At 45.0% G+C, this 24,999-nt stretch overlaps 1 protein-coding gene across 3 annotated transcripts in view; it reads right to left on the bottom strand.

The window, feature by feature from the left end:
- Positions 1 to 24,999, bottom strand: part of C9H1orf21 (chromosome 9 C1orf21 homolog) — a 106,055-nt gene that overhangs the window by 3,815 nt on the left and 77,241 nt on the right. For all 3 annotated transcript variants that reach the window (XM_021525127.3, XM_077785503.1, XM_021525128.3), the window contains exons 4-5: positions 9,122 to 9,198; positions 5,417 to 5,477 (exon numbers count right to left, since the gene is read on the bottom strand). In XM_021525127.3, coding sequence (XP_021380802.1) covers positions 5,417 to 5,477; positions 9,122 to 9,198 — 138 coding nt within the window. The remainder of the gene's footprint in view (positions 1 to 5,416; positions 5,478 to 9,121; positions 9,199 to 24,999) is intronic.

Below are 24,999 nucleotides of genomic sequence, written 5' to 3'. Positions count from 1 at the left end.
GCTCCCAGAAAGGACGGGAAGAAAATGCCGGGAGGCGGCACTAAATCACTGCATACTGCGCTGGTTTTTGTCCGTCTCGCGTTTTGTTCGGGAAAAATCAATGGAGTCATTAAGAGCAATCCACTTTGCTAATGAGGCTGGCAGGGGCTGCTCCCAAGGGCACTCCCTGGCTCCATCCCACCCAAGGAGCTGCTCCCTGCTCTCCCTGCTGCCATGCCCCGTCACCACGGAGGGATGCAGGAGCTGCAGCCGGGCATCCTCCCCTGCGGCTGCCTGTTCTCCCAGCAGCTCCCGAGGCCAGGGGAGTGCGCTGGGGGAGAAATCCCTGCACACCCACCCCAGCACAAGCGGTGCTCAAACAGCTGACCCGCAGTGACATCCCCCATGGGGATGGCAACACCGTGTCCCAGGCTCGGGGTTCCCATCAGAGCTCACAGCAACGCATCTCATTTTGTAATCTCATTTTTGCCCATGAGCATGTTTGCGTTGTGATTATTTTTTACAAACCACTGTAGTCACTGTAGACAGTTTATGATAACAGGACCAGTGATGGTTTTCCTCTGGTACAGCTGCCCAGGATTGTTTTACCATGGACCCTTTTGAACCAGAAAGCCAGAAGTGCTTCTCGTGTGGGGTTACAATCCCCAGATATAATCCCAGGAATTGCCTGTCAATTGTTCCATCACCCCTCAGCCTTTTGCCTACAGGGAGGCAGTTGCTTACACATTGTTCTCCAGCAGTAACATGCACTTCAAGGAGAATTCCTCCAGACCATTGTACTGCTCCATGCAGGATTCAGAGACAGCACTTGTTTTCCCAACCATTTTCCAGGACAGCCACCAAAAAGATGTTTTTGCTAGCAAGCACTAAATGGGTAATTTTTTTCACAGCCAGCACTTTGTATGTTATAGCTTTTAATTTCTATCTCTATTGATTTCATGCAAGCCCTGATGGGACAGGGCTCCTTCAAGGCAGCGGATTTGAGCTTGCAGGGCTCTGCCCAGGATCAACTCTGCTCTGAGCCACCCTGTACAGTTCATGGAATCCCAGAAGGGTTTGGGTGAGAAGGGGATCTTAAAGCTCATCCCAGTTCCACCCCCTGCCATGGGCAGGGACACCTTCCACCAGCCCAGGTTGCTCCAAGCCCCATCCAGCCTGGCCTTGGACACTGCCAGGCATCCAGGGGCAGCCACAGCTTCTCTGGGCACCCTGTGCCAGGGTCTCACCCTGACAGGGAAGAATTCCTTCCCAATATCTCATCCAACCACCCTCTGGCAGTGGGAAGCCATTCCCCCTTTTCCAATGGTACTCCAGGCCCCCATCCCAAGTCCCTCTCCAGCAATAGGTCTATGTCCTTCCTGTGCTGCCATTTCTTTTCACAGGGTAATGTGGAATTTGCATGGAGCCCTGTGGAATCAGGGTCCAAAAATTTTTGAGATGTAGAAAGAAGAAAAAAACCAACCAAAGTCTGGAGAAACTTTAGGAGAGACAGGTTAATCCTTCATCGTGTGTTTCACTGCAAATCTTTTTCTGTCCAAATGCAACATCTGACTAAATTAGACCTTGATGTATCAGATTGGAGAGAACCCAGGTCATTAATTTACTTGCCTGAATACCAACACAAATGGCCTGATACCAGGACATGTTTCTATCTTCTTAATCAGAGCTGATAGTTCAAAACCAGATTTATCCCACCACAGTGGGAGTGCAGTGATTGTCCCAATCCCAACTGCAGCCAGTGGAGCCCATTTCTCCTCTGCTGGGCACAGCCCAGCTCAGATTTATCCAGCAGCAGCAGAGCTTCCTTTAGGAGGGAAGCTCTCTGCTTCCTTCTCTGCTCTCCAAAGCCATATTTCTGTGTATTTCTGCCTGCATCTCTCAGGTCAAGCAAATCACTTGTACTCCTGACCCACATCTTCCTAATTTACTCCAGGGAATGCTCTCCTCGAGCTTAATTGCTGCTATTACCTGTTGCTCATCCTCCACTGGAATATATTTCTGTGATTTCAGGCTAATTTTCACTAAATTATGATAATGCTGACAGCAGATGAGCTGCCTCCTTCCCACTGCCTGTCTCTGTTCCATTTCCCCCAAACTCTGGAACACTTGTGCTTTCTGTCTCCCAGAGCAGAGCCTGTGACTCTCCTCCCAACAACCTCAGTGAGTGGGAAGCCCCAGGAGGACTCGCTGCAGCTGCTGCCAGATGTTGGGAACATTTCTGAGCCTGCTCTGCCACCACTCAGGGCCTTGTGCTGCACACAGGCCCTTGGTCTTCCCCTTTGCTCTCCTCTCCATGGTCTGCCACAAGTGTTTGGACAAGGCTCTCAGGCACGTGGTGGGATCCTTGGGGCTGTCCTGTGAGCTGGACTCCATGGTCCCTGTGGGTCTGTGCCAGCTCAGGATATTCTAACTACAGCTACAGTTGTACAGCAACTACAGCTTCCTGTGCTGCTGACTGCTCAGCTCCCTCCAGCTGCTCCCAGTCTCCCATCTAACCTCCAACTCTGGGTTCTCATCCACCTTGGGAGTATTTTTACCTGCAATGCTCATGTTTCTGAAAGGACTGGGTTGACTCCAGCAGAACCAGTATCCCAGCCTATGTTGGAGGCTGACTTCCAGATTCTCAGTCAGTCCTACCCCAGCCCTCATCCCAGTATTTCTTCCTTCCAGCAAACCCTCTGAATGGCACTACCACCACCACAGGCAGTTCTGTACCTGCCAGCTCAGCTCCAGCTCCTGAAGCAGGGACAGACTCACTCAGAGACAGAGCAGATGTCCCCTTCTGAACGACTCACAGAGTTTTGACACTGAATTTTGGTAGACAGAAGCTCCATGCTTCATGACATTCTGGTTTTTACCTTCGGGTGACATTTGCAGGAGGCAGTGGAGCTTCGTAGGAGCAGCCAGGAATGCAGTACTGGAGCAGGACTTCCAGAGAAACTCTCCAGAATGTTTCAGTAAGGCTTTTTTTGATCTCCAGGACTCAAACACTTCCTGTTTGCAGCTGACAAAACACCAGCCCGTGTTCTTTCACACTCTGGCTGCAGGAGCTTTATTGCACAGAATGGCTGTGCAGTCCAAGCCCCCATGTATGCTCCTGCCTAATGCTCTCATGTCTGAGCAGTTTTGGGCACTTGGGTTTGGTGACCCAGCACCCCTGGGGATCTCAGTGGAGCTGAGGCTGTTTTGCTCCTGACTGGAGTTTCTGCAGCACAGCCCACGGGGTCTCCATCACAAATCCAAAGCCATGGTAACCATGGGAACACCACAAGGTTTGGGACCTCACCAGCCACAGGCAACACCCCCAACACGTCCACAGGCTTTGTCAGCTGCCACTGACACAATCCTTCTAAATGTCTGACTGCTGTCCTCCATCTCCCTGGAGAAGGGACTGAAAATGCTATTTAAGGATCAGACAAAACCCCTTATACTTCCCAATCTTTTTTGGCATTTGTGACAACATCTAGCGAAAAAATGAGTTCTGAGCAAAGATGAATTAAAAACCCCCAAACTCCTCTAATGAAGACTATTTCCTCAGGCACAGGAGGTCCCCAGGGAACACAAATCCCACATTCAGCTGCACATTAACTCCTGCCAATCCCATCAGCTGTCAGCAACTTGGTCTCTTTGACAGATAAACTGTGGATTTCCTCTGAACAGACAATCTCCTGATCCCAAAGATAAATTATCCCCAAGATAAATGAGCCCTGGAGATCACCTGGGAACATCTCAAAGTGGATCCAAACAGCTCCAACCACAGGAGACAGGGTCAGCTGCACCTCAGCATGGCAGCTGGGAATGAGGGTTTAGTGCCCTGCCACTGACCTTGGGAACAAAAATTAACCAAAATGCATAATTAGATGCAGGCATTGTCTGGTCTGCAGATAAGATACATCTTTGGAAAATCCATTTTACTGGAGATTCAGTGCTCAACATTATGGAAGGTGATGATGTCCAGGAAAAGCATCTGAATATTCATAGAGTGAATGCATTTACTCAAAGGAGATATAGCTGTATTATGGCTATGCAGAAATTCTACCTTTAAATGCATTAGCTTACATAAAATCTTACCCCTGTGAAACACTGGGTACAGAAATATTCTTCTCAGGAATCTATGAACTCCTCACTTTTACTCTTCCCCTTTATGTCTTCTTTTGTTTTCATAATTTTTGTTTTTTAAGAGGAAAGTAACAAACGTGTTGCTTGGGACAAATATGAGATGCACCCACTGCAGCACTCTGACTCCTAGGACCAGGAGTGCTGGCAAAAAACCCAGAAGTTCAGAGCCACGCAAGTAAAAATTTCCCTTCCATTCTGCAACCCAACATGACAACTTAATAGAACAGAAAATAACAGACTAGACTAGACTAGACTAGAAGTATTTCATTTGGAGGGCACCTACAATCATCAACTGCCTGAGCACTGCAGGGCTGATCAGAAATTACAGCGTCTTGTTAAGGGCATTGTCCAACTATCCTGGACACTGACAGGCCTGGGGCACCCACCAACTCTATGGGAAGCTTGTTCCAGTGTCTGACTTCCCTTTCCATAAAGGAATGCTTCCTCACATCCAGTCTGAAACTGGGAGCACAAATTGGTACTCAGTGTACTGCTGATCAGTAATCAGTACTCAGCACAAATTAGTTCCTCAGTGTACTGCTACTGAGGAAGCAAATATTTAATATAAAGTATTTAAACAAGATGCACAACCCCAAAATAGGCAGTGTAAAGAGTAAATTGGTGTGTGAACATCAGCCCCCCCATCTCCCTTAGCCACTCGAGCTGTGCTCCAGCTCCTTCACTGCTGTCTCACAAAGAAGCCAAGGGTGTCATTTAAAAGCTTTCTGAAACACACAAAAGCTGCTCTCAGGACAGCTGAGATATGCAAAGAATTATTCATCCTCTTCTCCAAAACATCTCCAGCACCATTATTTCACTGGCACAGCCCTGGGGCAGGGTTACCCACACTTACAGCCACACCATCCCTTGGAGCCAGTGGCTATTTCAAGGAGATTCAGCAAGAATTCCTGGGGTATCCCAGGTACTACAGCATTAACACTCCAGCTGTCTCCCAGTGAGATGCAAAATCAAACCAACAATGATATAAAATCCCACTTTGCTCTTCACCTTTACCCAGCATGTATATCCTGAACATCTGAGTTGGCCTGCCATGAATCCCAGACTGATGACATTCCCACAAAACAAAGGATTCTCTCAGTACCTCCTGCAAACTCTACACCCTCCTGGTCTTCTTTGCATTTGAACTATCAAACCAAGGAGCTGGAAGGGAAATCTTGGGCCAGACCCCTCCAAATCATGGAGAACACAGGGAGCTGCAGCAGGCAGGTCCCTGTCCTCCCCATGAAGCTGTGCCCACCCCTGAGGGAGACTGGATGTTCACATGACTGTGTCTTACCTTTTCAATTTTTTCATCAAGCATTCTGAAGAACTCTTGTTGGCTTTCGGAGATGTGCATGCTGGAAGGCAAAGGAACAGTATCAATACCAACAGGATTTCTTCCATTATAAAACATCCCAGGGATGTTGAGGGGCCCAGCTGTCAGCTTCCACCACCATGAAAAATAAATCACTTCATGCTTTCCTCTGCAATGTCAATTTTTAGTCTTTTTCCCCCCTATTTTTTGTTTGCCCAAGAAAAATTACTGCTTTTAGTTCTGTGTACATGTGCAACACTTTGGGTGGTAATTGGGATGGATCCACATACATCCAGAGGAGACTGTTCCCTTTTCCAGGCTGACTGCAGAAGTTGATAGCACAGTACCTCTGCCTCTGAGAGGGAGAGTGAGAGCCCCCTCTCCTTCAGGACAGGAGGTTCTCCAGGACTGCCAACTTCACCAGCACAGAATGAGATACACACAGCATGAGGTTAAAGACTGTCCTCTTGTCCTGCCACTTGTTATGGGGAGAAGAGACTGACAACTGCTACAGCCTCCTGTCAGGAGCTGTGCAGAGCCACAAGGTCCCCCCTGAGCCTCCTTTTCTCCAGGCTGAGCCCCTTCCCAGCACCCTCAGCCACTCCTGGTGCTCCAGCCCCTTCACTTCAACTAATTCTTCAGCACCAAGAGGCTCAGTGATATGATTTTGCATTAGTAAAGAGAGCTGGAAAATACTCTTTTTTCTTTGTCTGTAAAACACTGATGGTCACATGAGGCTACAAGTCCTTCCCCATGGGGAACCTGCAAGCTAAAAACACAGAAAGGATGAGGACACAAGGGTGAGGATGGATGTCAGGTGGCATTTGGGGGATGGTGAGAGCCTCCCTCCTGCAGGAGTAACACCCCTCCAGGAAGGTGAGGCTGGAGCATCCTCTGGACCCGCAGCAGGGAGGAGCACTGGGCTCACAGGCAGCTGGGGAAATGTGCCAGGGACTCCATGTGCACCACAAAAAGATGCAAAAAGGGGAGGATGGGGACCGGAGCCAGCGGTGACAGTGCTGCCAAACGGTCAGAAGGACACACAGCTCTTGGAGATTTGCCCCAGCACAGAAAGCTGGCTGGGCTTGCTGAATTCCCAGCCATCCCCTCTTCCTCAGAGTGATCCTTTCAGCTGGAATGAGTTAATGCTCCCCCTAAGTGCCCCACAACGGGCTGCACTTCCCCACAAAGCTCAGCATTGAGCCCCCCCTGCTATCGGCTGAACGTATACAAAGATCTGCTTATGTGGGACATAAATGAAGCTCAGTTCACATGAGGAGGGCTCAGAAATGGCATTAAAACCTAAAGCTGGTGATTCAGGAGCAGGAACAATTCACTTTTCAGTGGTTGAGGGAGTTCCTGTCCCCAGCTGTCTGCCTGTTCCTCTTCTTTCCACCTCCACCTCAGATGGGGAAGAGATGCTTTTTTTGGGACAGCTGACCCCATCACCTGCATATTCAGGTGCCTTGGAGAGGGATTTTAGAGCAGTGCAGTGCTTTTTGAATAGGCAAGTGCTTGAAAAATACTCTTGCCTTTACAAGTTCCTAATAAAATGAGATAATACTATAGTGATTCACCCCAACCATAATTCGTAAGAGAACTAAGAGAAGGCAGGGGAAGAAAAAAGGAGTAAAAGGAGTATTGTGTAGTCATATCCCTGAAAATGCCCACAGGGTATTTCTACAGATCTAGTCTAGTGGAAGGTGTCCCTGCCCATGGCAGGGAGCTTGGGTTAGCTGATTTTTCATGTGCCAACCCAAACCATTCTGAGAGTTTGTGATTTGGCAGGGTAAAACTGGTCTGAAATAATCACTTTCATTTGATGCTTCAGGCTGCTGTCACTCCCTCAGTTATGACCTTGTCCCAGGGTAGTTGGTGGGTGTGTTTGATCATTCAAGGTGTCAGGGGGGTGAGTTTGGTGATGAACAGACAGAGCAGTGCCTGTGAGGTTGGGGCAGGGTGCAGGAGGAAGCCCTGAAGGTGTGGCAGGTACCAGGACTGGGTGTAAAGAGGAAGGACCAACCCTTCTCCCTCTGCTAAAGACCCCCATAAAGTACTGCTGGCTCTCTACATCCCCTGGTTTTGAAGCCCAGGGCTCTTGATGGAAAAATCTAAATCCTCCTGCAGGGAGAAGAGCCCTCATAATCTTACTTTTCAGCTGACATCAAAATATTGTCAAATAATTGTAAAGTAGCAAATTTATAATTTGGTACTTAGTCCATGTTTTGAAGTAACATCCATTGTACCAGAACAGTACTGTAAGATGCAATTAATGATCAATCTGTTAATTTCTGCTCTTCCAGCTCAGTAGACCTTTCCTACCCAATGCCACCCCACCTTGCAGTCAGAATTAGCATGGTTTTTAGATAATAAACCTTAAAAAAATATTGTACACTGTAACAGCTGTTTGCTGACTTGGCAATTAGCAACTCAAACACATGAGCCCACTTCATAAACAGAAATTCAGTGGTAGGTTGGGCAAACACTGGAGAATCTACCCAACAACCTTATGTTACATTCTGCACCTCTCTGGGAAGTTTCCTTATTTCTGCAGGTCTGTCTATTTATCTCTGTCAATGCAATGTAAAAAACAGGCTTTTTGGTCAGCTCTGAATTTGCAGGGTCTTTTCAAATTACATTTTTATGAAGGAATGGAAGCCCTGGCCTCATGCAATTCCTCTGCTGTGGATGTACCAAAAGATGACCCACCAAAAGAACAGCCCTTTTTTATCCCAAAGTAATTAGCCTCATGTTAGAGCATGTTAAATACATCTCTGACCCTGCTGGGAAGGACTGAGCCACAATAATGAAGCACAGCTTTGCTGAAGGAGTGCTTCTACCTCCACCTCCCTACCACGAATTTCTTTGCAATTACATCCAAAGCACTTGGCTTTTCCCTTTGAAAAGAGGCTGAATTGCACTGTCAGCTGATTAGGAAATAACTACAGTTTCCAGACTTGAAACAGTGCTCAAAGCACTTGATAGGCAGCAAGTTTAAGTTAGTAAGTGCCCTGAGGGCAGGGCACAAGGAACAGCATTTCCACTGGTGCTCAAAACCCAAATCACAAACCTTTATCACTTGTTCTTCACGAACCCAATATGTGGCTCTGTGTAATCAGTTATTCCTCAGCCAATTAGTGATTAAAATGTAACTGAAAAGAAATTACTTACTACTATCAATAACCAGCTCTGCCACAGGAGGCAAATATTTCATGTAACACTGACTGACTCCAGGCAGAGCATGGGCACAGAACTGCCAACCAAGCAAGGAAGAACAACCTTCATTTTAACAACCTGACCATTCCCAGTCCCTGGCACAACAGCTGCTAATCTACACCAGGAGCTAGCAAAAACCTCCCTGGGACTGACCCATTTGTATTTAGAAACATCAGTGGATATAGAGAAGTTTGCTCTGTGTAAGTTGTATAGAGAGCTGAGAAATAGCACAGGGTCTTCTGTTGGGCACAGCAGGATGCATCTCACCTTTTCTCAAGTCCTGCATCTTTGCTGTGCAAAGGAGAGGATGCTTCCCAATCTTGGGACACAGGTGCTCTTACCTCTAGTACTTAACTCAGCATGACCTTAGGGCTGCTGGGTCATTTGTTCTTTGCCTAGGCAGTAATTGTGAACCTCACAGACACTGCTTCTGTTTATTTGTATTATTTAAACAACAGAAATTGAACTTACTTTGCTCTGGGTTGATGTACTAATCCTGGGATCTCTTTATTAGATTTAAGTCTTGTGTTTGAACTGGCACTTTTTTCCTGAAACACACAAAAAGCACACAACAGCATCAGTATTTATTAAGCACACAGAGGTGACAGGCATTTGTCATAAAGGTGTCACACTCGGCTGGGTCCAGCCTCAGCTGAATGAGAAAAGCTCAGCAAAAATGAAATTAAAGATAACACAGGAGATGAAATGACCCCAGGTGGGCAATTTTTAAACACCCTGGGCTCGGTGGCATGTGGAATTGCCTCTGGGTCACTGGATGAAATCCAGGGATCAAACTCCACGCTGGCTGGTAACTCTCCAGCGGCCCATGGAAAATGGGGGGTGCTCATAGAAATCAATAACAACACCAGCCTCCACCTGCACCAGAGCAAGGCAAAGCACTGGGAAGGCAGTCCCAGAGTCACCCAGCACCCCCAGGCTGGCTCACAACAGGGTGGGGAAACATCAGCAGCAAGGAACTGTCTGCAGGAGGAAGTACATGTCAGATGTGCCAGGGAAGAACAGCAACTGCTCAGCCACAAAACTGGGCACAAGGGGCCCAAAGAAGCAAATCAGCTCTGAAGATCCCCAAAATTAGCATGTGGGGCTGCTGGAGAGAGTCCAGAGAAAGCTACAGAGATGTGCCAAGGGCTGGAGCTCCTCTGCTCTGGAGCCAGGCTGGGAGAGCTGGGGGTGTTCACCTGGAGAAGGCTCTGGGGACACCTCAGAGCCCCTTCCAGTGCCTAAAGGGGCTCCAGGAGAGCTGGAGAGGGACTTGGGACAAGGGATGGAGGGAAAAGACAAGGAGAAATGGCTTATTTCTGCCAGAGGGCAGGGTCAGATGGGACACTGGAAGGAATCCTTCCCTGTGAGGGTGGGCAGGCCCTGGCACAGGGTGCCCAGAGAAGCTGTGGCTGCCCCTGGATCCCTGGCAGTGTCCAAGGCCAGGCTGGATGGGGCTTGGAGCAGCCTGGGCTGGTGGAAGGTGTCCCTGCCACAGCAGGGGGTGTGATGGGATGGGCTTTGAGGTTCCTTCCAAGACAAACCAGTCTGTGTTTATAGGCAAGAACACAACCCTGTCCTTTCCAGAGGACTAGAACCATTAAAAACATCTTTAAAAAGGCCTAGGAGGGGAGAGTTGAGAGCCAGCACTGCTTAGTGAGACCTCCTCATCATGTCATGAGCTTCTATAACTCATAATTTAGTGCAAACACGTGTCTATTGTTTCCCAAATCCTTCAGAGGGATACAGTCTCTTCCAGATCTTCCCAGTGCCATGTGTTAGGGAAAGCTGCTGGTGCAGATGGGAGAGGTCTGAGTCAAATCTTACAGCTCACACACTCCACAAATCCCTCTGTATTTCTTAGGCATGTCACACCCATAGCAATTTAAGAAACATAAACCCAAGAATCAGTGTTTTTGTGGGTAATTTTGGTAATTTTATTTAGCCTTATTTAGTCTTTGAATTTCTGAATCACACAAGATTTTGGAAAAGGCTACTAAATCATTGAATTAAAAAAAAAAAAGGAGGCTGTCTAGCTGTTAATATTTTAATGAATAATTCTACAAGGGCTGTAAACATCAACTGCCTCGGCATATTTAACACTGTTTAATGCATATCTTCTAATCCTCCTAACCAGGGAACAGTGCCTTGCATGAAAATAGCAGTGAGAGAGAAACAAGCCCTTCTTCCAGCCTTAACAAGGGTGTCTGTGTTTGCTACACCCCACCAGCCACTGCCTGCTCAGGATCCTGTGATATCACACCACAGCAGCAGAACAAAAACCAAAATCACTTTTCTCAAAGCATCTTCCAGTCTTAACAGTGCTAGGAGGGTGTGACATGTACATTTGTGTGTGATGAACACCTGTACACAGAGACACAACCCATGAGCTCACATCTGACTCACACGGCTGTCAAAGCAAAAAAAAGAGAGGGATGGGTCTCATGGAGAAGACAACAAAGCCATAAATCAGCTAAACCCCAGCCTCCTGAACCTTTACCCTCAGATCCACTCCATGGGATGGGAAGGGGAAGGGAAGACTCTGATCTACAGCTCCTGTGTTGGAAGCTGTGATAAATCAAGGCAGCACAAGCTCAGCTTTCCACATCTCTGCTCGTGGTTTGGTGTCAGTGCAGCTCTATCAAGAGCTGGAGTCAATCCAAATCCCAGCCCAAAGAAACTTCTGGCACTTAGGAACAAATAGACACAAGAAAAGTATATGCTGTCTTCTCACTGTGGGTCCCAGAGCAATATGCAGAATATTAACTGACACGCATGGGAAAAGAGAAATAAAATTCCTGTTTAGTTGACTTCAAGAATCCAGAGTTTACTCTTTCCCTCCTGTTGCTCCTGATAATTACCACACCTCAATTATCTTTTACAATTCTCCTGTTTAAGCAAAGAGTATGTTACCTTCTCCATCTGTTGCTCAGCAGGAACAGACAGAAAAGGAAGAGTTAAGAGAAAAAAATAAAACCCAACCAGGTCTCAAATTGGCTCACTGCTTTGTTTATAACTCTTATTTACAGCAGTGATATTTCACTGCACTGATCGAAATATTGGCTTGGATAAAAATAGATATTCAAAAATAATTCTTCCAAATGCAAACAAATAGAATAATTTTTCCTCATAGCTTTGAAGACAAACTGACTCATCAGAAATTAATGGCTTGGCTTCTAATACCAAGCTAACAAAAACACCTTGAAATGCTTTAATGCAGTCAGATTGTTCTTCCAGACTGACTTGACTTTGGCTGAAGGGTCACTTCTGGCAGTCCAACCTAATTTTCTCCCTTATTTAACATGGTAAGTAAGTTACCATGCACCAAAAGAACACAACTGGTTTTAGAGACCTAATCTGTTGTAAATTGAAATGAATATGCAGAAGTTTGGTTTTAATCTAGCTCTGCTTCTAAGGATTATTTACAATAAATGCAGTAAATGCTGCCTCACACCACAGGCTTGAAAGGAAATCCCCCAGCATGCTGCACTTGTAGAGCAGCAGTGGCAAAAAAGGAGAATAGTGGACATTTTATTCCACATTATTTTGCAATTAATCATTATCAAGGTAAGGCTGTCATCCAATCAAGGTGATTTCATGTGATAGATTTGTTAATTATTGTTAATTCCTCCATAAAGGATGCACCATCTCCAGGATTTCAGGGCACTAACAGATGGCAGTGACTCTGCTGCCAGATGCTATTAACACAGCAACAGCCACTACTGCCATTATAATTAAATATCTGTCAACATTTCCCTTGATGCCTCCCCTCTGATGAGCCCATTTCTAGAGACATGTGAACTTCATTTCAAGTATTTTGCTTTTCTTCATAAGGCTGCCACAGATTGACTCAAGTAAGCTGCTAACAGTCCTTATAAAATAATTTTCCTGATTTATATCAAGATGACACTTTTCTTCAAAGGTGCCAACAGCACCTTTAGCTGCTTTCTAGACCCAAGCAAATCATCATTAAAGTCAGAGGAAAAATGAAGGATTTGTTTTCTTTTTATGCCATAAAATATTCTTAAAAATAATTGTAATTGAAAAGCTGGAACCAAATGCATCAGTTAGAAATGGACTGAATGATGAGATGTTAAATTTCAATATGCCAGCCCAGCGCTTTTTGACCTCACTCAGTCATGAGCACCAGCCTCAGGTAGTAATATCTCACATGGGCTGTCTGATCCATCAGGATGAACAAGGGAGAAGCACTGACCCATGAGATTTACTCAAGTTTCCTTGCTTTCTGTGCACGTAAGGGCTCATTTTTTGTGCTATCCTTGGCAGGAAGAGAGCCTTTCTCTCTTTTCCTCTACCTACCTAGAAGCAAAACCACCTGGAAACATTATTTAGGGTAACTTTATAATGAAGGGGCAAATCAAATATGGAAAAATCTCAGATTCTAGCCAAAGGAGATTATTCTTGGATAAAATTTCATCCGAGGAATCACATTAGCCCTGCCAGAATGTGTCCTGGCATGGCATGGATGGTGCTGACACAGGAGTCTGCTCTCCTCCTCTCAGATCCCCACCAGGAATGAGGGATGACGAAAACCACAGACCCATCTGACCATGGGTTTTGGGAGCCAGGATGGGCTCACAGGATCACAAAACATCCTCACTTGGAATGAGCCCACAATGATCCTGTCCTGCACAGGACACCCTCAGAACCACACCACGAGCTCCAGATGCACATCACCTCCACAATGTACACCAGACCCTAGAGCCAGGGCTTAGCAGTGAATTTAAGCATCAGGGCACACGGGCAGGAATGGATCCTTGTGCTCAGAAGACACCCAACAAAGCCATGGTCACCACAGTGCCTTGGCTGTCCTGCTGCTGGAGCACCTTGATCCTCGCAGGGAGGACTTGAAAACATGGCTGGTATCTGTGCATTTGGGTGAAGCTCGAGGTTCACATTTCGTAATAAAAACCTTAAGGAATGTTTTAATAAACACTCTTGCTGTGTCAGGTCAGGATCTCCTCAGCCCAGCATGAAGGAGTTGCCCAAGAGGCCCCACCCCTGTCAGTGTCTCCATCCCTGGAGATGTCTCAAAGCTGTCTGGACCTGACTCTGGGCAGGAGGTTCTAGGTAGCCCTGCTTGAGTCACGGGGCTGGACTAGAAGACATCCCGAGGTCTCTTCTAACCTCATCCAGCCTTTAGTTCTGTGATAAATCATAGTCAGAGCCTGGAAAAAAGCCACTTTTGAGTAGGTTTGTTGAGTTTTATCCCCAAGCAGCAGCGGGAGAGACTGAGGCCATTCAGGCATGCAAAGGGAAGGCAGCAGCAGACACAGGGCCTGGCATTCATTTTAGGAAAAAGCCCAATTCTGCAAACCCAGCCAGCATCACGCAGCGAGTCTGCACTGACACAGGGAGTGTAACCCAGGCTTGGCAGGGAAAAATCCTGTGCTTTCATCAGGGATCCAAAACGTGTTCCAGAGGGCAGACCTCATCCTGAAACCAGCCACTTAATGGAGCTCCTCCTTCCCAGGGAAACTACTGGGAAATTCTTCTGTAGGAACTCCAGCCCCTGGAATACAATATGGAAGATTTGTAAAGCCTCCTCCAAAAAAATAAAAAAAACACTCAAAATGAGATAAAAACAGGTAAAAAAGGAGAAATGTGTAAATCCTGAGCAGCTTTCTGCAGCCCATCAGAAGGTCTACAATGGCTACAACTTTCTAAACATCATTTTCTTCCAGTCAATATTAGGAAGTCTGGGCTAATTAGTTACAGTAATTCCAGTTAATTCTGTCAAGTAGCAGCCAAACACCAGGGTTTTGTGTGAAAAACAGACATGGAGCAGCAGCTGGCCAGACAACAGGAAATTAGGGCAGGTAAACAGATGAAATTACAAATAAGGCACATAAATGATAAATAAGTACCACCAACAAATCCTGCAGGGAAACTCTTCCCTGCACATTACCATCCTGCTCCCTTTCAGAGCTCTGAGCTTTTATCAACCCACAGGGGTGAATTCACTTGGGACATTAAGGTCCAGAAAAATAAAATCTGGGTTTCTACCTCAAAGTTCCTTTCTGCAGATAGACTGATCAACCTCAAGGTGTCCTCTACAGCAAACAAGAGGTGTAATCACTGGTGAAATGCCTCTGTTGTGAAATATGAGGATTATGCTGCCCTGACAATCAGGGTTTTCTGGTTCCTTCAGTGCCCCTCCGCAGCACTCCGAAAGGTCAGCCAGGATAAGAAAATGAGCATAGCAGAGATAAATAAAGCCAGAACACTTGTCTCCAAAGGTGCATGAAGTTTCAGGTCACAGGGGAAATTGCCTTGCTCCTGCAGCAGGAGCCCAGCCCATCCGTGCAATAAACCCAGAGCAGGGGCAGGCAGCAGGAGAAGGGACGTGTCTGCAGGACTGCCAGCACCAGGGGATTTGCACAAGGAAGATGGGGAACATCCCCTCTACCAACAACCTGGCAGGAGGCTGAAAACTGTCCCTCACAGCTGTATGCCCCAGAAATCCAGGTGGCAAGGTGCCTTAGAGCATGAAGAATAATGGCATCAGAAGATATCCAAAACCAAAATGCTACAGGGAGGAAGGCAACCTGCACTCCAGCTCTCAACAATACACCCCATCTTCAGTGGCTTTGGTACATCAGACTGGTTGAAACTTTTACATAGCAAATAAAAATCAGATAGAAGAAAGTTGATAACTCCATTACTGATGACTTGGAAGACTAGGCTGACTCTTGAGGAAACTTCAGAGAACATTTGGCAACAAAAAGCACTTGGCAACCTTGCACTTCTGCAGGTATGTTGCTCTTCTGGATTGTAGAGACACCCTAGATAACAAAACCTGGCTCAAAAATTAATTTTCTGCTTAATAAGCCTGCATCATCAACTGTTCTGTCTCTCTCACTCAACCAGCTTTTACAAAGATACATTTATTTATAGTAAATGTAGATATTACTCATGCTCCCAGTTCTTCAAGTGTGTCTCCTAAAGGCAGTTTTCCACCAAGTGCAGTAAAACAGAAAGAGCTGGCAATGACCATGAAACAACAGGACTGGGTAAAGTCTGTGAAACATTTGCAGCCAGGACAAATGGTGTGAGAGGGAGTCAGGGTGTCAGGGTATTCCTGCTCCATGAAGGCACCTTGCTGGAATGGCAGGAGGTTTACAGCACCACAGTTTTGCAGAACTTCTTAGTGGGATGGTTTTGAGGAGTTTTATGCCCTTCAAACATATATGAGAGAACATAGCTAGAGAAAGTGTGTGCCCTGCTTAAATAGCTGGGTCTACATTTTCAGCAGCTGTAGCAAATTCTTAAGCTGCTTTTCTAGAGGTAAAACTGGGTTTTTTTCAGCCTATTTTTGGAACATGCTCTACTTTAACCCTTTGTAAAATCAGTTTCCTGAGAGATGCCTTCACATGCAAGCAAAGCCTCCTGAGATCTTTCTGTGCAGTCAAAACCAAACAAGACTGCATATGCACACAGATCCTCCCTCACTGCCTTAAGACAATGTTTGGGGTTACCAGTAGGATGGCCTCATGGAAATGATGGTGACCACCAAACAGCCACATTGAGAAGGTGTCAAAATAGCAGCTGGATCTGCAAACATCAGCATGGTGATGGTGCCTCCTCTGCAGTTATGATGGTCACTGGCTTTGATCTGTCAACTGCAGGTGTGGGCAGACTGTGCTTATTACATTTTTCTTATTACATCCAGGCAGTTCCATAAAGTGCACTGACATCCTCCTAGATGTCAGGATAATGACAGGATCCCATTAACCAAGTCTTAGCAGGGAATTTAGCAGCATACATGTAAGATGGAGCAGCTCAGCTGTGAGGAAAGGCTGAGAGAATTGGGATTGTTCAGCCTGGAGAAGAGAAGCTTCAGGGTGACCTAATTGTGGCCTTCCAGTGTCTGAAGCAGCCAAAAGGAAACATGGGGAGAGACTGTCTACAAGAAATGGAGTGCCAAGACAAGGGGAAATGATTTCCACTGCCAGAGGGCAGGATCAGATGGGATACTGGGAAGGAATTGTTCCCTGTGAAGGTGGGCAGGCCCTGGCACAGGGTGCCCAGAGAAGCTGTGGCTGCCCCTGGATCCCTGGCAGTGTCCAAGACCAGGATGGACAGGGCTTGGAGCACCCTGGGCTGGTGGAAAGTGTCCCTGCCCATGGCAGGGAGTCAGATGAGATAAGCTTAAAGGTTCCTTCAACCCCAACCACTCTATGATCCTATGAAAATACTTTTCCCTCTCTTGTTCTAACCTGGGACTTACAAAGGACAGAACAAGGGCAAACAAAGTCCTTCTGGGTTTGTTGCTTAAATTAAGAGGAAAACCAGAACTAATTAAAGATGTGGTGCAAATGCAAAGATACTGTTACGCCATAGATAAGCAGAGTGAAATGGTAGCAAGAAATTATGAATGATGTAACCCTGAGAAGTGAGATAACAGAAAACTAAGAGTGGTGCTACTCAGCAATACACATACATTCACTTCAGGAAGGGTTTGTGTGTTCCAAACCAGCAAGAATTCCCTACAATAAGCTCTCATTCTCCCAGCACTGTCCAAGGCTCTAATTTTGAGATTTTCAGTAATTGCAATTATGTAAATGCCATTGCTGGAACATATTTTCAATGTCTGTATTTTGCTCCTCTCAACGTCTGTTTTATTTGCGTTAATTCTCAAATTTGCACCAGGCATAAGATTTAAGACCCAAGAGAATGAGTAACAGCTCTTGCTACATGGCAAATTCCAGCATGCCTGGGTAAAATGTGCATTTTAAAGGACATAATAGTTGGAATATTATTAAGTATCATATTTGTACTATGACACACAGGAGAAACATTAGGACTGCAGGAGAAGCCTTGCATCTGATCTGTGTATTTTGTACCACCTTCTCCTTGTTTTAGTTAGCAGTTACTTTTGACCAGCAGAAAGCATCATTATTGTTTCACAGACTACAGTGGCCTGCCTACTAATTGTGTTTCCAATCCTCAGCTGTATAAGGATTTTGCCTGGATTCTCCCAACACATTCATCTGAGTGTAATACTGAGAAGAGAAACCACATACATCAGAATGAAAGACAATCATAAACGGCTTAAAAATTTTATAAGCCATTTAAATCAGTAATGCAGGCTGGGTTTTAAGTGTTTGTCTCCTCTAAGTTTCCTTGGAAGAAGAGCAGATAAATAAATATAACTCTTAAGTGCTGGCAAAATGAGGCACCAATATATTCCAATGAGGATGCAGAAATATAGCTCTGTTGCTCAGGGTGGTGCAAGTTAAAAGATATCCAAAACAATACTGGGAGAAGAGCTAGCCTAAAATACAATTACAGGCCTGGAAATACTCAAGTCCAATATAGGGCATTAACAGTTAGATTTAATGATCTTAGAGGTCTTTTTCAACCTTAGCAATTCTATGATCCTACCAACCTAAGATGACCAGTATTTCGGAGTCCCAAAATAACTGTATGCCTGTTACAGCCTTTAATAACCACTCTGCTTTTCCATCCTCTCATCTTCTGCATCCCTTCTTCCCAAGACCACTCCTTGTAGGTGGGAGAGGACATGGAAGAGACTCAAAATGAGCTCTGCTTTCCTCTTCCAGAAGGCAGCAAATCTTCCCTGCAGGAAAGACTCACAGCCAGCCCGAGGTGGCTGTGTGCATCAGCCCCAGCAGTGCATGAGCCCAGCCAGGGCTGGGATTTGGTATCAGCTCCCTTGGGAGTGACTGGCCATGGAAAAGGAGATACCATGCTGTGCAAGATCAGGCAAGCAGGGATGGATCCATCATTCACCCACAAAATTTCAATGTGTCTCTCGATCAGAACATGAAATAGCTTAGTGAAACCCTACAAGATCCATGTCCTCAGATCTTCACCTGGTATCAACCATCACAAAAGTAAGATATTTCAAAATACCATGCAATTGCACCACCCCGGGGCATATACCCAAACCACTTCAACAGATTTCTGTCTAACCTGTTCTCCAAACTCCCATCCCACAGGTTTTCCCAACAGTCTGTCTTTCATCTTACCACTTCCCTGAAAGTTCAAATATTTAACCTACTACCCAAGCTTTAATCCTTGCCTGATGCCTTCCTGCCTCTCTCAGGAGTCATGGAGAAAAAACTATTGTCGTGCCTTTTAAAGCAACCTTTCCTATATTGGATGACTCGTTTCCTTCTGTATTTTTAGGCTAAACAAATCAATTCCTTCCATCTTCCATTACAGCTTACGTTTGCTAAGCATCCTATTCTTGTCACTCCCCTCTGGCTCTTCCCCATCTGCCCACATCTTTCCTACCAAGCACATTTCCAATTTCAGCCACAGTATTTAAAGCCCCTCTGAAGTCAGGATGGAACACGTGCATTGCCATATATATTTTTTAACTCCTGTTTTTAATTCATTACCTCAAACAAGCGAAGTTGACCTACAACAAATACACAGTGCACCTGTAAACTGTGCATTCATACGCAAAAAAAAACCTAAAGTAAAAGAATGTTGAAGGAAAAATTAGCTAAACTCACCTTCTCTAATGGCTACAAAACATTTGTGGTACAGTGCTCAAGATGTCTCTCACGACAAAAAGTTGGTGAGGATGGTCTCTCTTCCTGTCTCAATGCTTGAAATATTACACAAAACAATTTGGCGCTAACAGAAATATCAGGAAGTAAAAAATCCACATGTTCTGTGACTCATAGTGCATCAGTTCTCCTTAAAATTAACCAAAATCACATGCAACATGCAGAACAGGTGTTCTTAAACCATTTCAATTTTGCTATCTAAGCAAAACTGGCTTCCAAGTCTACAGCTGATTTCCAGCCATTTGCAGACACCAAGTTTTAACACAAGCTCTATTTTCTTTTCAAGTGAGGTGAGTGGAAAGATAAGCACCTTTAAAATTTAACATGGTTGTCCAATCACAGGGATGTTAAAAAATGATGGACCAGCATGTCCCAAACAAGGAAGCTCTCTGCCTGAGTCAGAAGTGCACTCCAATGCATGGTCAATAGGCATAGTACTCACAAGGAGGAGAAAACTAGAGTTTAGTATAGAGAGATGGCATCATTTTTCACTGCAATGTTGTATTATTAGCATTCAATTACTTCCCTACACTTAATTAACTCCTTGTTGAATCTTAATGTGATAAAGAGAACTTTAATTCAAACCATATACCATATCAGTGCTATGATCCTAACAGCAAAAATAGATTTTATTTAAGTCACCCAAGCCCCATAATTCCTCTTCCTTTTTATAACACTGTGATTCATATAAAAGCACAGCAGATGCATCAGGACAAGAATCTTCCCTGACTGCCACTAAAAAGATTAACAAAATCTATTTTGAAATCAAAATCAGTTGGCTGTGATTAATAGCTCTCACTAGTTCATCTCTCTGCAAACTGAAGAGCAGCAGAGATGGTGATCGAGGCTCTCTGGAGATCCTGCACCAATGTTCAAGCACCTGGTTAAATTAGTCATTCTGACAAAACTTTCACCTTTTGAACAACCCACAGCAGAGACCCCATGATATGAATCCCTCCCTTGGCCTTTCTATGCCTCACACTTTATAAGCACTCAAAACCAGACTAGAGACCTACCAAACCCAGAACATCAAGACCCAGCAAGGAGCACACTTGGCCTTCCAGCAGCTCTTCAACTCCATAAGATAAACAACAAACAGATCATGTAACTTAACAAAGAAAAACAGAAATGTCACGCTTGGCACTTAGCAGCCAAATCTAACAGTCTGACAAGCCCTAAACTTCTCAACCTGAAGGATTGCAAAAGCAGTTCTGAAACAAATGGAGGCACTAAATGTGTGTGAGGATCATGTGTTTCCCCCACCACTGAAATGCAGAACTGCTCCAATTCCCTGACTCCTCACGAAGAGCACAGCCTTCCACACCACTGAGGCTTTGGGAATGCAGTGGAGCATGTCCTTAACAAAACATGCCTAAATTAACTGCTAACAGTTTTCCTGATGTAAACTTCAACACTTTGCTCCTGGATCTGCAAAGCACTTGAAGGACTGGAAGTCCTTAAATGTCCCTAAACACGGAGGTGCCTAAATCCCCTGTAGGTCAATGATGCACAGGCCACTCACTGCCTTCCTGAATCATGGCCTGCACAAGTCTTCCAGCAAGTGCTGAAGACTTATCTTGCAGTTATTAAACATGGTGATAACAGGAATGACTCCGTGCTGGAAGGACTCTGTTTAGAGCAGCTGGGTAAGGCCTGCAGGGAGGGAAAGCTGTCGGGGAAGATGGGCAAACAACCCGCCCCAGGAACAGCATCCTGTGCTATCGGCAAAATTGCTGAAATAACCTTCAGCAGAGAAAGGAAGGGCGAGCAGCAGATGGGGATCACAAGATGAGGGCACATTTTATGATGCTTAAACTTCACTTAAACAACAGCAATCATCTGAGTGTAATGAGCAGGAGGAAATACATCCCTTTCAGCCAAGGCTCCTGTACTCTTTTCTTCTAAATGAAGAGTCACACACGGCCTAAACTTACAGCTATAACATTGCACAGTCCTAATTAAGTTCTAGGGTCATTAAATCCTTTCTGTTACTATGCACAAAGCTTGCTGCTTTGCCTCAGCCATTGCAAGGTCTTGCCATGTGCTGCTCACCCGAGTTCCTGCCTCAAACGTGAGCTCCTGCGCCCATGGACTCTCTTCTCCAGCCCTCCCATGGACTTTCCTGCTGCTTGGCAGCACCAAGTGAGCAATGTGTGACCACCCAGCCCCAGACTGGGAGGGTTCTCAGCTCTCCTCCCCATCCCCTCATTTCGGAAAGGCCACATCACGCAGCTCACTCAGCAGCTGGGGTGCAGGGAATGCTCAGGATGTTGTCGAGGCTTATCTGGGAAGACAAATGCTTAGATGATTAGCTAGCCTGTTCATAATCCTCAAATTCAGAGTTTAGTTTAAGACCCAAATTCCTAGGGCTTAAAACTGTTGTCGATTAATTTTAATATTAGGCACGATGGGCCCTGGGGGAGCTGCACAGCCGCCACCATGGACACTCAGCACATGCTCTCCTGAACTGAGCAGAAACTCTGGCCAGCACTAATAACACAATATGTGTTCTGAGAATATTTTTCAATATCTAAAGGTATTTATTTTCCTCTCAGCAGGTCCATCTCTCATTAAGAGTGCAACTTCACAGTCAGTTTGGAATCATGGAGTGGTTTGGGTTGGAAGGGACCTTAAAGCTCATTTGTCCCAACCCCTGCCATGGGCAGGGACACCTTCCACTGTCCCAGACTGCCCCAAACCCTAAGCCTGACCTTAGACATTTCCAGGGGTGGAGCAGCCACAATTCCTGGCCATTTGACTGAAGTCTGATACTGAACAAAGACTGCAGAGGAGAAATCACAGATGTATCAGGACTAAGTCCTTCATTCCAAACATTCAATAAGCAGGATTTCCCAAATGAATTAGGAAAGCAAATTTTGCAGCATAATTATCTTGCTGAAAGACAAAAGGACCTCTCAAAGTGTTGTTTAAAATTCTTTAACATTGAAGTATTGATTTAAACACTGTAGAGTTACTGTTTATCACAAAAAACAGAATACAGTAAATAATTTCAAGATAAGAAAACTAATCAAAAACTAGTAATATGATTTAATTCTACATGCAGTACTCTGCTTCTTGTTCTATTTGGTCTCAGCTATCAGCCTGGTGTAAAAGCCAGCCAAGAATTCTTCAAGCCCTGCCAGAGCTACAAATACTGGCCAGAAATATTTGTCTTATCACGGCTCAGTTTCCAAAAAGTAAGATGCTGGACTTTTACAGCCAGAAAAATACAAGGCGCAAAGGACAATAAAAAATGAACTTACTTAATATTGTTGCAATGCCTCAGATCAAATGAATCCAAGTACTCTTAAACCTGTAGGACTGCAGCATGACAAATACACTTCATTTAGATACTGAGCCCCTGTGAGTCAAACCAGTCTGGAAGATTCAGCCTCACAATTGCTGGATGTTACTCAATTACTGTGAGGCAATGATTTCCAGCCCTCAGCAACCGAGGCAGCCTCCACCTCTGGAGAGCCAGACAGCTTCACCTTGGATTAAATGGATCGATTTTTCCACTGTGTGCACAGAACAGCATCGTCAGGCAATTTGAGTTCACCAGCCACGTTATTAATGGACTTTGCTAATTTTTTCAAAGCACTCATAAAATACAAAAACATGGTGTCTTATAATGAGGCGTAATTGCAGCAGCCGCTTCTGCAACACGTGTATCTCCAAGGAGAATTTGTTTACACAGACATGCCCTTAAGAAATCTGGGCTTTATATTTCCTTACTGTTGGGTACAATATCTTCAGCCACAGGCAGTCCTATTCATTTCAGCCAGCCCACCTGCTGCAGTGAGCCCTGCTCCCAGGAGAAAGACACCAGCAGGAAAGAGTTATCCCCCAGGGAAACCTCTTCGCTGTGTTAATTCAGAACGCAGACATTCAGTAACATTAGGCAAGGTAAATCCCACGTGCGAACCCAACAAATTAGGAAAACTTTGGGAACATTATTTCTTCATCTTGGATCAGGAAAAAATTAGGAGCAAGTCCAAATTCTCTATCTTGGCTCAGTCACAGGTGTGCAGATGCCCAGCTTCCAAGCCAGGAAAGCTGCTCTAAGATCCTGTTTTCACCCACCCTACTGTAAAGCATCAGCAATGTTCAGCTGTCCAACTAGAATATTTACCTACTTAAAGTGAAAAAATGCCCTGAAAACTATCAATGACTGGAATCAGGAAAGTTCTTCAGATGAGTTCATGTGTAAACATATTGAAGGTACTGACTCTGGAAGAAATGTAAAGCAGGATTTGTGTACTGTTTTAAAGAGGATGAGAAAACCCTACTCCAAGCTCATTCTGATATAATATAATGACTACTTACACGTCTGTGTTAATTGATCAGAGTGGCTGAATCTAAGCTTTGACTAATACCAAAGGGAAAGCTGGCTGAGAAGAAGGTACTTTACAATGGAACGTTGTTTAAATGGAGGAATACATCAAGTAGGATTTTGCTGGTATCTGTCCTGGAGCTGCATTTTCACTAGGGACTGGGATGATGAATAATAACAAACTGGAGACTACAACTGCTTTCCAAAACCCCAGAGAGTACCAAGCCAGGAAAGGCTCAGTTTTAGAGGATTCAAGGTTATCTTGACAACTTGGAGAGATGAAAAAGTCAGATCAATTCTGGATTCCAGAATTCCAACAAGGCCCAAGTCCTAGGCAGTACACCAGTCCTAGGTAATAACCAACAGGATACAATAATACATTGATATATCAATAATAAAATAACCAACATGGAAGCACTAGCTTATGCAGTAACTCTGCTGGACAGGATCTAGAAGCTTGCTGGACACCAGCCATCAGTATCCTGCTCTTGCAACCAAGCCAGGCCTCATCCTGAGGCATCTAGAAGCTGGGATGGCTGCAGGAAGAGTGACTTGGCTACAGGCACCAGGAAGGTGTCAAAGAACAAGAATGACAACGCCTCTACATGAAGTAGAGAAAACACTCAATGAACTAGAGCTCCTCAGCCTCCAAGGTGACAGCACTGAGACACAATGTTCTCCTGCTCTCTGTACCTACCACCACCCCAAGGACCAACAAATGGATCAGCAACATGGCAAAGTGTTTAACTAATACTATGATGGCAGAGCTCCAGCCCTTGCGCTGTATTCTTCACAATCCCAACATGCCTTCCCTTCTCTATCAATCTTATTCCTAGCTATCAATCCTATTTCATGCATTCTCAATCCTTTTCTGGTCCACTCCCACAACTTTGTTCCTGACAACTTCTTTATTCATGTAAGGCAATGTGCTTGAAGCAAGAGCAGAATAATTATTTGGTATCTCCCATACCAGTGTTAAGTTCCCCTGAACTCAATCATGAAGAACCACTGGCAGCTCCCTGTTTGACAGCAAGATACACCAAAGTAGTAAGTGATTTCACATTCTGCTTTTGAAGACAAGCTATTAAATTCATACACTGTATTACTTTAATCAAGAATAGTTAATTAAGCTGTTCCTCTGATATGAATTTTTATCATTCTGCACCAGCCATACATTACATTTTTATGACTCAGACCGGGCCCATGCTGCATGCTTGCAATCTGTCTTTCCAAATTAATCTGTCACCACTTGTAAACTCAAAGTGGACCCAATACATTTGGTCTCAAAGGTAACTGGGCCAAGTTTGGGGACATTGGGGACTGGAGGATGAGTGATGCTGAAGCACCACTTCACAAAAGGGTTTCAACGAATTACAAGCCACATGACACAAAACACATTGTTAATATTTTAGTCTGTTTGCCTTGTTTTATTTCCTTAAGTGAACTCAGCT

The sequence above is a fragment of the Lonchura striata genome, chromosome 9, assembly GCF_046129695.1.
Source record: "Lonchura striata isolate bLonStr1 chromosome 9, bLonStr1.mat, whole genome shotgun sequence".
Classification (NCBI taxonomy): domain Eukaryota; kingdom Metazoa; phylum Chordata; class Aves; order Passeriformes; family Estrildidae; genus Lonchura; species Lonchura striata.
This window is presented reverse-complemented; position numbering and strand designations above follow the sequence as displayed.